This window comes from Chlamydotis macqueenii, chromosome 6 (genome assembly GCF_036417535.1).
Source record: "Chlamydotis macqueenii isolate bChlMac1 chromosome 6, bChlMac1.mat, whole genome shotgun sequence".
NCBI classification, from domain to species: domain Eukaryota; kingdom Metazoa; phylum Chordata; class Aves; order Otidiformes; family Otididae; genus Chlamydotis; species Chlamydotis macqueenii.
Window position 1 is genome coordinate 2630614 of NC_141561.1, and position 16713 is coordinate 2647326.

At 43.1% G+C, this 16713-nt stretch overlaps 1 protein-coding gene across 1 annotated transcript in view; it reads right to left on the reverse strand.

Moving 5' to 3' along the window:
* Window positions 1–16713, reverse strand: part of KIF5C (kinesin family member 5C) — an 80201-nt gene that overhangs the window by 14092 nt on the left and 49396 nt on the right. The window contains exons 12-21 of the mRNA XM_086751032.1: window positions 15213–15388; window positions 13776–13844; window positions 10293–10499; window positions 9153–9299; window positions 6768–6956; window positions 4395–4512; window positions 3251–3327; window positions 2035–2144; window positions 1511–1612; window positions 801–861 (exon numbers count right to left, since the gene is read on the reverse strand). Of these exons, the coding sequence (XP_086607158.1) occupies window positions 801–861; window positions 1511–1612; window positions 2035–2144; window positions 3251–3327; window positions 4395–4512; window positions 6768–6956; window positions 9153–9299; window positions 10293–10499; window positions 13776–13844; window positions 15213–15388 (1256 nt within the window). The remainder of the gene's footprint in view (window positions 1–800; window positions 862–1510; window positions 1613–2034; window positions 2145–3250; window positions 3328–4394; window positions 4513–6767; window positions 6957–9152; window positions 9300–10292; window positions 10500–13775; window positions 13845–15212; window positions 15389–16713) is intronic.

Consider the following 16713-nt stretch of genomic DNA (forward strand, 5'->3'; position numbering starts at 1 on the left):
TCTGGCGTACAGGGCAAATGGAGCCTACACGCGCGCTGCGTAAGTCTCTGACGAGCACAGTTCACACCAGGAAGGCCGGTTAAATCTGTCCCCTGCGCAAGTTTAACAAGGCTTATGTCTGCAGGAGCCATCAGGAGCCAAAGCTGAAAGGAATCGAACAGTTCAGCTTCAGTAATGAGCTCCAGCTGATCCTGAGGCCACTCTACGCTTCATTTTTAAAGCATCACGCAGAGGAGAAAACGCCGGGTTTGAGTTTATAACCGTGTTAACACTAGCAAAAATCACCATATGATGCTCCTAAACCAGCTCTGGTTTTGACCAACTTGTAGATCTTCGAGAAACTCGCGTATTTTACAGGCAGATAAAAACGTAGCTTCCCACAAACCTGTGCAGCAACAGCTTCAAGCCTGCAGCCGTCCATCACAGATCGCATTTTTAACATTGCATGCACCGTATCACATTTCTTTGTGAAATTTCTTTGGTCACGGCAGAGGCAGGTACGCAGCACCTAACTGTAGCGACACGACTCAGTACGCCGGCCATTTCGGGTGATTTAAAGGAGCAAGGCAGCGAGCAGAGTACCAGTAGACTTAACAGCGATAGCTTATTCAGAGGAGGCAACAATAATAGCGTTGAATCTTAAATTTTAAAATTCAATTTCATGATTTGGCGAAATGCACCAATTTAGCCTGTTACGGTATAAACTGGTCAGTCCTTGGGCACAGATACAAGCGTTTGACAACACATCAGTGATGAAGACTTAGGGGGAAAAAGCTCAATAAAGTGTAACTGAGACATACCACTGTTTCCTCCAGCCCCTTGAGATCCTCTCTTGCTTGTTCCCTTTTATCATTAAGCAGTCTAGAAAGATCACAGCATGAAACACAAATTACAAAATGCTGAAGTCATAGAAGAGAGAAGAGAATCAATCAACATTCAGTTTGAGTAGAACATCTGCAGATGCGAGCGAATTGTACGTCTCTTTGCATCTGTAATTATGCTTTTGACTGTCCCAAATATGCAGCTTTCTCACATGGAATAGCTGAGCCACCATCTCAATTTTTTGTGCCCACACATCAAGTTTTTATCTCTCATTTCCAGGAAAAGCTTTTACTCAGATGTCTCATTTATTACCAGCCCAGCCCATGCCCCAAACCCCAGCTTCTTTCTTGGGTTTTTTTTTTTTCTGCTGTGCATGAATAAACAGGGGATTTAACACTTGCTATGATATTTTATAAAATCAGAGCTCTAAAAAATATATATAAATATATATATAAAGTTTTAAAGAAATCTTTTTCAAGAAGTATCAAATCCACTAGTACATACATCCTATGATGTAAAAATATGGAGTAATTAGTAATCATTTTAGTACTGTATATTGGCTTTGCTGCTGAAATTACGTTTTAAGTGTGAATATTTCAACACAAATGATTCTCACTAGCACACTTCCTGAGGACACATGAAAAGACACTATACTGAAGGACACCAGATGAGAAAACTCTTGACTTACATGAGCTTTTCCAGTTTCATTTCTCTTTCCTGGTCCTCAATTTTTAATTTATCATAATCAGCACTCAGTTTCTCTTGTTCCAGTTGCAGCTTCTGATTCATACTGAAATGTGAAAGAAAAAGTCAGTACAGCTCAGTCCTGAGCCCCATAAACAAGAGTGGGTAAATCTTCACAAACAAAACTGGGTTAGACAGAGACAGTAAAGCTGTAAATCTCTACTGAAAAATTCTAAAAGAAATTAAGCATAAAGGATCTGAAGAACAATAGCTTTTATGTAAAAATATTGGAGAACTAAATACAGTGGCTTGCTTCCTTTATCTTAAAGGACACAAATTGTTCTTGTAGTCCTTCTGTCCTGCTTCCTTCCCATTTCCCTATTACTAGGTCTTTGGCCACCCAATAAATATGATGAAAGAATAAACACATAGATATCAATTAAAACTAACAAAACCAATCCCAGCCCATCCCTACAGTGTCACAGAACAGGACAGGAACAGAGGAAGTGATGGAGCGCGTGAACGTACTCTCTGATTTCATCAATTATTTTCTGCTTCTCTTCAATTTCATCCCTCAGCCTGGACAGCTGCTTCTGGTGGGCTTCCCTGTGACTCTCCATCTGCTGCTCCAGTGCCTTCTGCAGAGTGCAAAAACCAGAGCCATGCATGGAACAGGAATCAAGTCACACACAGCCAAGCTTCCTTCTCACGCGTCGGCTAAATCAACCCGTCTTTCTGGATCCCAGTGAAGATTATCGGATCAGCTTAATTCAGGAACCCGCCTGGTGTATCTTTCTATGATTACAAAACCGCACCTACTCATCCAAGGATTTAATTCAGACATTTTTTAGATTGCTAATAAAATATTTCTTTTTTTTTTTTTTCTTCCAGCTGTAAGGAATAACTGTACAACTGTTTTAATAACTGAAACTTTTTATAATGGAGGTGAAGCTCTGAGGCTGACAAACGTCTGTAACTACCCTGGAAAAATTCTACTTTGCCTTTTGTGCAATTTGCAACTCCATCAGAAACACAACTCGCACATTACTGCCTAACATTTCTTCTTCACATTCCAACGGGAGAAGAAAATACCAGAAAACAGGTTTATACTTCATTATTATTTATAGGAGACAGTCGGAATTCTTGCCAAATTATTTGGGAAAGCAGTCTGGGCTCTTTTTTTATCAAATTTTAGTACCCAAATTACACTAACCCCAGTAGTCTGATTCACTCTTTAGCAAACTGACTTTCAGCAGAGTTCCACTGGCAAAAAATCAGAGTTGCACAGAGGTGAATCACTATCATTTTTCAATCAGACATAGCAAAACTGCTCTTAAGTATGGACACAATACACTGGCTCTTATATTTTGGTTCTCCGTTCATGTGATTTGAGGAACCCAGGCATGTCCGATTCGGCAAACGCAGCGCACTAAACCTCTCTGCTCTTTGAAGTTGGCTCAGCTTACAAACTGGTCTCAGAAGACGCGTTCACCTCAGATGTTACTTTTTTCCATAACCTGGTCAACAACCTCAATACTAGCAAGTTCTCCAATTTCAAATTGCAAAGGTCACTCGGTTACATGAGGTCAGGTTTTCTAGCAGAAGCTGGCAATTCTGACAGAGGCTGAAAGTGTTTTCTAAAAGCACATGATGTGTACAGGAAGACAAAATTATGCCATAATTATCAACTTAATGAACGATCTCACTTAGAAATGCCTTCTAAAATTGCCGCGCGCCATGCTACCTTCATCTCCTCTGCATCCTGAAGCCGGGTCAGATGCTCCTTCTCCTTATCCTTGAAACTGACTTCGTGCATTTTTTCTGTTTAAAGTTGGAGACAGTTGAGAGTTAGCCCCACAGTTCCAGGACACGCTACGTCCAGGCATTTTAATAAAAAAAAAAACAGTTCCAATTTTGGCAGGGGGCAGCGGGATCAGGGGAGACAGCTTTGGAGGGGCAAAGCCAGCCACGGTTTGCCATACGCAACCTGTAACCGTACCGCCCAAACCTCCTTTACTAACAGCTCACATTATTTTTGGCTCACCCTGCACCTTTGCAACCTTTCCTCGTCTCCTTATAACACTACATATCGCAATCTTCCTTGGCCCTTTTCACTTTCCCCTGGGAATGGCGGCCTCCAGAACCAGGTAGTCTCTTATCAGTGGGGTAGGAAAATCAGGAGAGGGAATAAAAGTTCTATTCTAAAAATGGAGATGTTAAAAAAAATTAATTTTGTCACCACCTGCTGCTCCTGGAGTCTCAGAAGATCCCCTATACAGAAATCCAGAATTAAGGCTACTACTAGGTCTCAGTGTAATTATACATAAACGGGAGCTTAGCAATGCTACGAGGACCGCTTTTGATACACATTTTCCACATTAAATTAGAAGTAATTTTAAAACCAGCAATTCTTAAAACGAAGTCAGCTGGAGCCTATATAGCACCTTTCACTTGGCTCTAAGGGAAGCAGCTTCCTTTTGAACGGGGCAGGGCATTTGCCAGAGGGACAACTGAAATTAGACAGATATCCAAGAGTTTTACAGAACAGAGATTTACCAAGATCGATTGCCGCTGTTTTGCTAAATTATATTTTTTTAATTAATATTTCTTACATCATTAAAGGTGAAGCTCATCACAAAGTTTTTGATTCCTTTGAGAAATTAAGTTTCTCTGTATTCTGTGAATGAAGTAGGTTGAAAGGGATAATTCTGTTTTTATCTGAAGTGCAACGTGTTAGACATTCTGAATCACAATTTCATGTCTTCACCACAAAATACTAAGCAGCCAAAATTTTGTAGACTACTGTACCTACAATACTCCAGCCAATACTGAATTTTCTAAGCTATAGGCGGTAAAAGAAAGGATGACCACAAGACTCGGTGTTGTACCTTGAGCACGTAACTTGGCAAGTTCTTCGTTCAGAGAGTCCTGTGACTCTTCCAGCTGCCTTCTCTTCTGCTCCATATTTTGCATGTAGTCTGTCAGGGACTTGATCTTTGCTTCATGCTTTAAAGACATGGGGAATAGCAATGAGACGCGAGTACCACAGCTTTTTACCTAGGAATTCAGGTACTGTCCTACATAAAGGGGGAAAAATAGAAAGCTCTCCACATCCAGAGCTGACCACCAGGAGAAAATACAGCAAAAGATCTGAGAAGGAACTAACGGACCAGAACAGACTGCATTTTCAAATGGTCATTTTCAAAGGTCACACTTAGTAGCCCAAGAAATACACTGAACAGCGCACGTGGTAATTCCAAAACATCACGGGAAGCTTGTGACTTGGTGTTAAACAAACTAGCAGCTTTCTAAAACCAGCTGAACACTGGGCTTCTGAGGTGGCTTCCTGGATGCTTCAACCCGCAGAGGCTCAGACTGACTTTCCACAACCATCCTGATCATTTGTTTCTTGCTAACATCCTTTCGAACTAGAAGGGCTTACGTTTAAATAGAAAATAGTGAAGGTTGTCGTGAAAACGTCAGAAATTGAATTAAAATTCTCTACCTTGGGGGTAAAATTAAGATACTGTCTGGGAATTATTACATCCCGTTAATAAAAGCACTGAAGCACTTGTGGTTCACTGTTCTTAAAGTTCACCTGAGCAGATAGGGGTTGAGACGTCTGGGTTGGTGCTACTGTGAAGATCAGACTTAGTGAGGAGCAATCCTTAGCAGGAACTAAAATAGTTCAGACCGTCCTGGCACCGAGGTCTCCAGGAAGGGAAGGGAAGGGCGCGTGCCCACGTTGGGCAGTAAGTCCTTCAATAGACTTCTACACCTGACAGGAAATTTAGTCAAGTCCCAGCTTGGCTCCAGATGTTCCGGCTCCGAAATGGAGACTCTTGGTACGGCACACAGCGGTAACGCACCAGTTTAAGGATCAGCTTAACGCTGTAACTGTGTAGCCCTGTGATACGGCATTGTCGTTGGTGGTAACAGGCCACCAGCTTTGTACTGAGTTTGCAAGGCCTCAGGGCTGAGGCTTGCCAGGCTTGCTCTCTCTGAGCTCTTCCTGACTTCCCTGCAAATTTTAAATTTTACTTGGTGGCTTTATAGATAAGGTGTGTTTGCCCATTAACAAGATTTTGAGCATAACAACACTCAGCTTCTTCCTGGTTTTAAACACAGACAGGCCTCAATATGAACCTAGCTGCAGAGCTTCCAAAACACCAAGGCAAGGTGGTCACCCACTTAAGTTATTTCTGCTTGGTTTCTTCATCACATGAACATACAGTACAAATGCAGGAGAAAAAAATGATATGGCCTTGCAGTCTCACCTCTTACATTGCCTCTTTCCACAAGGATAAGTCTCTCAAATCCTACACCTCCATTCTCCTCTCTGTAAAGAGGTACTGAGGAGAACAGTTAGGTCCTGCTTGTGACAAGCTCTGAGCCTTGAAGCTCTCCATGCTTCCAGCATGACTATGGTCGAAGAGGACAAACACCAACCCCACAAAGGCAGTCGGGCTGCCTTCCGCTCAATCCTTCACTGGGTCAACGTAACCCAACGTGACGGCTGAAAGAGCCTGTCCCACCACCGGCTGCCAAGACTTTTCTTCCCAGCTCTGAGTTGCTGCTCCTCTCCTGCCAGCAGAAGCATGCATACAACTGCTTCGTGAGTCAAGCCTTCATCTGCTTCACTAATAGAGGTTCCCAAGGAAAGGCAGGGTGGCAGACGTTAGCAGGATGACTTCCTTCACTGGCCATGCCAACCCAGGGTCTACTTTAAGAAAGGATGAAAAGCAGGCTGCAGCAAGCATGGCTGCTGGTAAGTGCCACCCACTGTGAGGCCCTCCTACCATCTGGATTTCTAACTTACATGGGAATGTTTTCCATAACGTATTACGGAAAGTTATGCTGCCTAGTTATCTTTTTGGCATACAAACAGACCAGATATGGGGGCTCTCCAAATGTTTTGCTAGTGACCCACACAATCGCTGCTTTCTTTCTCAGGTTGCTTTTGAAGTAAAGGTACAAGATACAAATTCACACTGAGGAAATCACTCTGAGGAGGATTTTCAGTATTATGCCATAGAAAACATTTTGAGCAGGACACAATCTTGCCACAGAATGTGCTGAAAACATTGAGGAGGAGGAATGCGAGAAGAGAGAAGAAAACCCAACATAACAGACAAGAGGAACACCACTCTGCTGCCTGAGTCCTCATCTCTTGCTCCTAGCACACACACATTTCATGAGGAAGGAGGCTGAGAAAGTCATAAAACCTCGCTGCAAAGGGAACAAGGAAGGAAAAAACGTACCTGTGAAATGAGGAGCTGGCAAGCTGCAAGCTCCCTCTCGCTGGCGTTCATCTTCCTGTTGGAATCTATCTGGGCGCTCTCCAACTGCTTGCTGCGGTTCACCAGAGACTTCACCTCAGATTTCATCTTGCTGATGTAAAGCCGTGCCATGGTGAACTCCTCCTCAATCACCCCGTTCACATCTGCTAACTAAACATACAGAAAATTGCAATCTTTGAGGTGTGGTTCTTACAGGTAAGTCAATACAAAGCAATCTTTCTGCTGTGAAACTCTTCCTAGAGCAAGGAAGCCTCTGTGAAAACACAGCAGTACTCAAGGAGTACCCAGAGACCTTCAGGTCACCTTTAAACATGTTATACCATTCTGATTCTTACAATCTTCACTGATAAGCTTCAAAAGCGAGAATTTAAGGCTTGCGCTCATGGTGTGCCTCATCAATTTAGTGGTTCAAGATGTAAAGTAATCAAGCCCGCGATCATGGCAAGAGCGTATTTTGGAGAAACCTTCTGATGTCACCAGCACAGGAAATTTTCCTTCTTTCAAGCAGCTGAAAGCTGAGGAGCATTTTCAAAGTATTCCTTAAAGAGGTCTACTCCTGAAGGCTTGTGCTTCTTCAATAAGGAGCTGTAAAACAGATGTGGGCCTGGAAATCTCACCTGGCAAGAGGGAAGCAACCGCTCTCATCTCTAAATATTAGTATTACGCTATTTATACATCATTTCCTTCCCTAGTTTAGCATGGTGACTTTTATTTGCGTGTCTTTCTCTTCATGATTTTTCTTCAACTACTTAACTCATGTAAGCCACTGATGAGCTGTGAAGATTCTCCTTGAGCAAGCTGATGGCTGGCAACCTCACCTGCTTCTCGCCTTTTCCCCAGCGCTTCCAAGGGGAAGGGGACATGTGCTGTAGCTTCTCCCAGCAGCCTAAAAAAACGCGACTGCTTCCAAAACCCCCAGTTTGGTCTGAAATTAAACACTCTTCGAGAAGACGCTAATTGCCAACAAATTTGAAATTATTCTTCTAAAAGCTTCTCAATCTGGCCTTATTTACACTGACAGCTGTCCTGTAGAACGCTGGTATCTTAGTTACTATAAAAATTTGTCTCAAACAGACTCTGCCTCCATTTTCAAACATTTCCTCCTGTAGCTCCTGTGGCAATGGCCACCAGAGGTTGCTGCAACATCTCGCAAAGCCTGTCTTGTCTGGCATCTGCATAACCACGTCGGACAACAGGGATCCTGGCCTCTGCAGTAAGAGCAGCCTGCAGCATCTGCTGATCTAAGGCAGCTTTAGCTGAATATCAGCAACTCTCGGAGCCTCCAGCTGCACGTATTCACTTTTACCTTCGACCTCTGAAAAAGTTCAGGAAAGACCATTGCTCAAAAATTGAGAAGTGAATTTATTTCCATCAATGTGCCATTTAGCAATGACCACACAAATCTCTCGTCCAAGACTTGGCATTTTGTTCATCTACAACACGAGAAGCGTGACAAAGTGAGCAGCTCCCTCCTTCACTGTGTCTGTAAACTCAAGAGCCAGACAGAAGACAAATTTCAAAGCAAAGCTGGCCAAAATTTGCACCACCTCCAGGCACATTCAGAAACCAAGTTTTATGCTGCTTCAACCACCTTCTCTTCTATTCTTACCTTCTTACCTCAGAGGAAAATGATCCTCTGCAATTTGTCCTCTTAAAAAGGTCATTAGTCAATACACAAAAGTTAAGCTGGTCCTACCATCACATACGTGTTTATGGGGTATCTAGCACAAACTTAGCAATGCGGGAAATCAGTATTTTTAAAGCATCTTGCTTTCAGAAACACACACAAAAGCGTGGGCTCTTTGCTGAAGCCACCCACTGTTGAAAGGCAATAAACACCAGAATGGAGAAAACAAAATTTACATGCAGATCTTTTCTGGGCAGCCGTCAGTACAGACATCTGGCTTTGAGAACTGTTCACCTTCAGGTACACAACAGTTTTAGGACAAACTTCAAACAAAAAGGTAGCAACACAGAAACTAAATCTCACCAATAAATATTCTTTAGATTCTGGGAACACCAGATCACGCCAGCTAAGGAAGGAGTAGGGCTGTGTGTGTATTGTTTTGGGGGAAACGCAGTCCCTCCCATTAATAAATGCATCAACACACAGATGGGCTGCATTAGTCTGGCCTCAAACGCTGAGCTGGGAATAAATGTGGTAATTGTGTGCGCAGACACGGACCATCTCTGACCCAGACAAAGATCTCTTCAGTATTTTACTCTGTGCTCTAGCCAAGAGAGCCCTCCCTGGGAGGAGGACTGCTGTATCCCACATATTGCGCGTCAAGTATTTTGCTATTGCAGGAGGTGTCAGAGGAGAAGCGACAGAGATAGCCAACTTACTGTTTTAACATCGTTAGTACCAATGATTCCGCCAATCTCGCCCAGGTCCTTCAGCAGCAAGTTCAAGATTTCCGTCGCTCTCTTCTTCTGATGGTTACTGAGCTCCTGCAACTGGCCCAGCTCCCTCTGGGTTGCTGTCAGGACACTCTGAAAAGGTTGAAAAGCAAAAGTTACCCTCCCCTCCGCAGACTGGGCATCAGTTCTTCTGTGACATCTCGGTTACACAACATTGTCTTGTATTTTCCTGAGCATGCCTACTGGATCAACGTACCGGCGCTCACAATGCCACCTTGCCATAATCCACTTTCACAACTCGCTTGCTAACGAGGCTCCTTTAGATCTAAACTCCTGTAAGAGTCTTATTTGCATAATACGTGTCAAAGAAGGTTAATCACAGAGAAACAGGTACAGAAGGAGATAAAACTCGAATTTTTTCAACTGGATTTCACAGGAATGTTTGACTGAAGTGGATAACGAAGTCTTCCACGAAAACAGACCTGTTAATAACAGCTTCCTCCGTTTGTATAAGGAACTGAGGAACAGGGACGTGTTAAGTTAGTAAGCCAATCTTGATTTTTCTCAGATCAGATTTTTTTCCTTAAGATCAGTACACGTCAGCTGCAAAAGTGAATTTTCTCTGACTCCTTCCTTGAGATCCCCTGACCGTATACAAAATCCCTGCTCCACAGCGCAGAGTTCAGAAAAACCCCAAATGCTGCAATTTGCATAAAGCAGATTTTGACATCTTTCCTGGCACAACACGGGTTTTAAATAACCAAAACACAGAATGGCCAGTTCTCACATTCAGTTCAGCTGCCGCTACGGCGTGCAAAATACCGAGGCTGTAACAGAGCCACAATCTGCCATCAGCTTCCACAGAGCAGTTTCTGAATTATCTTAATTTTCTTGTTTAATTAAGACAGACGAGGGAAGGCAGCATTACCAAATATGGATTTTTTAACAGCTTCCCTGCTACTCCAATTTTTAAACTACATAACAACGTACTTGGCAGCAGTATCTGAAAGATTCCCGAAATGGCACAGACTAGCAGTTATCTGGGAATCCCAACGGAAATCTTTAGGGGAGGTGCAGAGTTAGGGGGTGAGGACGGAACCAGGACTATAAACCGCGTGCTCTTACGCTCTTCTGCGCCAGCTCGTCAGCCAGCTGCTCGTTGGCTCTTGTTTTGTCCTCCACTTCTTGGGATTTCTGGTCATAATTGACAGCTAATTCTTCCAGGGCTTGAAGGACCTCTTTCACTTCATCTTTCGCTGCTTCGTTCTCAATTTGAAGACGAGTCAGCTCCTCTTGAATCTTCTCATAATCTCTCCTCGTGGAGGCCAAAAGCTGGAAACCAGATAGCACAGAAGCGTTAAGTCACCCAAGAACTCGTTCAAAAGACGACATCGAGAAGGGTAAAAACAAACAAAGAGAGAAAGCAAGCATGAGCTTTCTTTCTCTCACACAATCCTGTGTGCGAGAGAGAGAAAGCAAGAGAGAAGAAATCCCGTTACTCTACCAGAAAGAGCATCACTTTCAGCATAAATGTATTTGACGGAAGCAAAAAAAGGCTCTGAACTTCAATGAAAAGAAAAATCTTCATCAAATCCTATTATGACACAAAACTGAGGCAGAAACGTATTTTAAACACTATCACAGCTCCAAATAAATTTTCTGCCCTCAATCCAATGCTGCAACTAGGACCCAAAAAAAATACCTCAAAGTAAAATGCTTAAACGCAGAATCACAGCTTTGAATTGAACCAACAGCTCTCTGAGGCAGCCTCAAAGATCTTGTGGCATTAGAGGAATATTTTGATAAGCAAACCTATGATGATTATTCTTAGTTATCATCTGAGGCGTGATGCCGAAGACAGATTAGCCGCTCATATTTGCTGAGGCAAGATATTAACTCAAGAATATAGACTTCACACATACTAGTGAGCTTTTCCAATTTGTAAAACTTATTGAATTTACTCTTTGCATGCTGCGAATAGAGATGCTGAAGTTTCAGTGACAGCGGTGATTGTTGCACAGCCCTCTGCCCTGCCCTCGCACCACTCCGTCTTCATTCAGATGTTAAAGTCGCGAAAATTCAGCTGTTGGGTTCTCAGCACAGAACCAGACTCTACAGCAGTGAAACACTGCAAAACGATGTGAAAATAAATAAAGGGTCCCACCTAACATTTATTGCTAATAATGTACTTTTGAGAACAGTAACAAAATCAGGCCTTGTATAGCATAAAACCATAAAATATAGAGCAATAACATAGGAAATCTAGTGCATGAGATACAAGAAGGCGTTCATGCTCACAGGCCATCCTGACAGCACAGGCTGGACGTTCTTTCACAAAACTCACTTAGTTCCAAGCCTTCCAACGCGTGGATTAGCCTCACATTGCTGTACCGCAGCTTTCTCAGGCAGCAGGACAAAATCTGCCCTAATGAAATGTGCTGGGTGGACTTCTCCTGTCCTGCCCCACCACTGCCCACTGCTCCTCACTCCCAGAAGATGAAACTGAGTGCGAGACCCCACGCAAAACAGAAACATCTCTCTAAAACAGACCACCTCAAAGCAGAATGTCAGAGAAGACACTGCTTTTTCTGGCTCAGAGTGCTAATGGAACATAGGAAACCAACCAGGCAGCTCCAGGCACTGGCACGTGCCCAAAGTGGTGAAGAGAGGATTCAGATGTAAGGGAAATTTATCTCGCTGGTAATGCTGCAGCCTCAGAAGTGTACTCACGTTACGGAAAAACCCACTGAATTGCCAAAGCCAGATGGCATGTAAATATTTAAACAACAAAATAGCTTAAAATAATCTTTCTACTAAACACAGATGGAACTATTATTTACATTTACTTAAGATATTTTCTGTGTGAATATTACTGGGACTTCGAGTAAAGGGAAGTGTTATATGTCACCTAGAGCATAAAAACAACTCCCCAGAAGATTCTTGTTGATATAATGTGGAAAAATATACCAAGATTTTAAAAGGCTATTAATAACACATTATGTGAACAACGGGAAGGAGACGACGGCTGCAGCACTTCACAGATCTGCTCACAGCACGTGAGATGCAAGGGTGGAAGATTCAGAACGGCCACCCAAAACACAGAGCCTAAGAACCAGCCAGTGGTGAAAAGGTACCAAAAGATACCAGCATCAGCACAGCCTTAGACTTATAATTAACCTGCTAGCTTAATCAAGCAGAAAAAAAGTACTCTGGTTAATTAGGGGGAAGCAGAGTGAGGCAGCTGCTCTGCAGCGCATCTATCATGGAGCTAATCACAGGCTCTGAGACAGAACGGAGAGCTCGCTCCCGCTGCGCAGGTGAAGCTTACGTGTGGAAGACAAAACCTTGAAAAACTAATCCAATTCCCTTAAAGAAGAAAACGAAAATATCGCATTAGCTTCCAAAGGTAAGAGATGGACAAGCTTCTCAGATGAACCAGCTATACTTTCTGAATTCTAGAATCACAGAATGGTTAGAGTTGGAACGGACCCTCAAAGCCCACCCAGCCCAACTCCCCTGCCAGGAGCAGGGACATCTCCAACCAGATCAGGTTGCTCAGAGCCCCGGCCAACCTGGCCTGGGATGTTTCCAGGGATGGGGCATCCACCGCCTCTCTGGGCAACCTGGGACAGTGCTCCACCACCCTCACCATGAAGAATTTCTTCCTTACGTAGTCCAGGATAATTTCAGTCTGATAATTTTTCAGTTACACGAGAGGTTTCACACCCAAAGCAGCCAGCACAATGCTGCACTCCCTCTGAGGTGGTCTGGGCACCTGGGAGAGGCACGCTTCAGAGAATCAGGGCAGTGTTTCGTGCAGACACACTAACGTTTCTGAACACTAATGATGGGTGAACTCCCACACCAGGATTATCTTTTCGCTCTGAATGGTCCTGCTTCAGTTTCCCACAGTTTGAAAACAAGTATAAAACCATCTTCTAAGAAATGTCACCGCAACCTTTGGGGAACTTGGTCATTTGGTGTTATTTAAAACCTTTCATTAACAAAGAACAGATAAGGAAATGACTTCACTTAGTCTAGTTTAGTGATCATATTCCTCATCCAAAAACCAACAAACATTGATTTAATGGACAGAAACAAGGAAATAAAATGTTTAAAGGAGTAATCCAAGACTTGATAGCAAATCTGTGGCAGCACCAATAATCAATGTTTCAGCCTCCCAGATTTCTCACAGCACTGTCTCTAATTGCCAAAATAATGAACATCACTAATTCATTACCAGGAGTAATTTTTATACTGTCAGACTAGAAATCTGTTAACCACGCACATTCCATAGTGCCTGGATACCCGAAAGGATATAGACATATTGAAAACCACATCTGATGTGAAAAATATTGGACATGCTCCTGCTTTGGTATCTCCAGCATCACTTCCCAGCAGGATGGTACGCTATCACACGGAGTTATCAAGGCTTACTGCTCTTCTGAGGATATTGTGAAATTGGAAGTTTAAACCTAGGTGTCACACAGGTTTCTCCTGCCTTTTAAATTTTAGCCAACATATCTAGCCAACAACTGTGACAGAATTACCAAACAAGGGTCTCACAAGCAAAATGTAAGGGTTTTTTTGATTTGTTTTGGTTTTTACCTCCTCTTGATCCAACATTTGTTGCTTTAGTTTCTCAGCCAACTGGCTCTGCTGGTTGATTTCATCATCCTGCAACGAAACAGGGTTGGAGGGTTTTAGTTTCTTTTCACAGTTCTCGTTTGGTCACTCTTATTTCCCCTTTCTAGCAAAGAAGCAGGAATAATCCAGTAGCGAACCTTGTGCAGACTGGAGTGGTGCGAGAGGAGAGAAAACCAGACACACACAGAGCTGCGGAGCAAAGCAACGCACCTAGGCAGGTGTGTCCCTGGTGGTAAAAAAGACGCTGCTGTGGTCAGAGTTCCACCTTACAACAGTCCCAGAGACAAACATCAGAACGGTCTGCACTGTAACAAGCCACAGATGGCGATATTTTCGCTTTATTTTGGGGATCAAATACCTTGTCATTCTCTATAGTTCTGTAGTCCTGCACCAAATTACGCTCCCCATGTTTTCTAGGGTAAAACTCAAACCCGCTGCCCGTTCCCTCAAGAATAATTCAATGGGCCTTGCTACTTTCGAGAAGGGAAAGGGAAAGAATGACTGACTTTTGTTCTTTTTCTAATGAGTACGTAAAAGCTAGAGACTGATGCCGCAAATGTATTCTCCACCTCAGAAAAGCTGTAATTTCTTAAAGATCTTAATTGTTATTTTAAATGCCATCACCATACTGCTGCGTGCAGCTGGGCTGTGCAGAGACACCTCCCGCACATCAGTTAAGGCTTAAACTCAACTACCCACTCCCTCCTGAAAATTTTTGCCAGATAGCCTTTTAAGCTGTTCCCATCCATAACGGTCAATTTTTTTTAGCATGCCTCTTTTTCCCCACTTATTCTCTTCACCCAAGCCAAAGCTATTAATGGCAAGTGCTCAGTAAAATATTGCTGATAGCTTTAAGTGCCAATGATGTATTTCAAGCTGTGTAAATAAATTAAAAAAAAAAAAAAAACAAAACCACCACCTGCACTCCGGGCAGTGTTCACAGCTTGAACGACATGAACAGAAGAGGCCCAAGGGACGGTTACTTATTTTCCTTAAAATTCTAATATACACTAAATACATAAAACATATTAAGATACAGTCGCTCTTTTTTTTTCCTTTCCCCTGTGACTCTGAGATTATGTTAGAGTTTGCTGAGGGAGTACAATATTTACAAAAATCACTGAAGAAGAGGAGGGCTGAATAGCCAGTATCGAGCCCTTAAACCAAAAGGCAAACTTGGCTCTGATTTCACGGAGAATTCCCACAAACACTACCTGCAGAGGGCACAGAAGCAGAAGCTGATATGACAGGACAAGATCTGGTTTTATGCAATTATAATGTTTTGAAATTTGGGACATTTTCCTGCTCATGGTGCTGAAGAAATACAGAGACACCCACCCATTTTGGCTTAGTTTTCCATTTACACCCAGAGAATGGAGTCAACGCAAATGTTCACACCTTATCATCCAGCTGCCTGTACAGACTGGCAATCTCCTCATCGTATTTCTGTTTCTCCTCTGTCGAGATGCTGGCAACCACCGGTGTGATGTTGTCAATAATGGGGGTGTTATCACAGGGCTCCAGGTTCTTCTGGTCCTTCGCGCTGATCTGCTCATCTTCAGGCACAGCTTCTCCTGTAGGCACATAATCCCTGGTCAAGAGACAATCCGAGAGACAGGGTTGCCCAAAACCATGGACATGCCAGGATGGTCCTTCACTGCTGCCAAGAGGGACTCAGCAAAGGAAGGAAGTGCCGTAGCCAGCTGTGCAAGGCACGGGCCAAGCTAGGTGTGGAAAGATGGCCATCCTCGTTACAGAGACGACCTCTGCGGTTAGAAACCAAACCTCACAAAACCCAGCAGCAGTTTGAATGGCTGCCGTTAAAAGCACCGAACTCCTGGCTCCCCTTTACACTCAAGCCCTCTCTAGATGGGATTAGCCCCATGGATTAACAAAGTGTAAATATAAGGAGGAAAAAAAAATTTGACTTCCAGCCTAAAGGCTACTGGCAGTTAAATCTCTCTTCCTCTTCAGATTTCCAACTGCCTTATTAACTCACCCTCCCTGATAACGAACTGCTAGAGCATCACGACAACAAGCAAAACAGCTGCATTTAAAACGACATTCACCTTCTGCCTTGTCACATCTAAAATTAAAGCACACAGACCAATTTTCAGACGTTGCCTATGCATACCAGATAGGATGATCTCCCTACACATTGCCTTTCAAAATCCTTTTCTCTGAGGAATATTTCCTTCGGTAACGTCGGCGCATTACAATTACGAGCCCGCTGCAGTTCAGTGAAGAGGGACAGGCAAGGCGCTCATGCTAGAAATTAAATCTACTCTCATTAGTGTCTGGTGGGAGACTCTGCGAGCTGCTGAATGCTGCACGCATTGTTCGAGGTGCGGGAAGGTTGCATTCGAGCCTTTTGCACAAGGAGGTTTTTTCCCTTTTTTGTGAAAAGCTACGATATTTTAGTCTCATAAAGCTTTACCAGCCATTCCTCTTGCCAAAAGTAGGTAGGCACTACATATCTTACTGGCAGGGAAACAAGGAAACAGCACAAATATATCAACAAAACCAAAAAGGCAGACAAATTCAAATTCCAAAGAGAAACAAAACAAGGCATGAAAGACCACCTCCAACTAATGGAGAGGATAATGTTTTCAAGCTTTAAGCTTGAAAAAACTGAGTAACTTGAAGTCAAGCACCATAACCTCTAGAAAAGTACTACACTCAGGATACTTTTTGCCCTCGTACTAAAGGCTCAATTATATTTTATATTATTAATGGGAAAAATGTAAATTGATTTCTCGTATTTCACTGGAGCAGACTAGGAAAGGTGGGCTCGGGTCAGACCATGGGACCTTGCACACTCAGCAACGCTCCTCAGGCTGCGGAGAATCCATCAGGAGCCTCTCAAAATGGATCTTTAGATTTTCATTCATTTCATTTC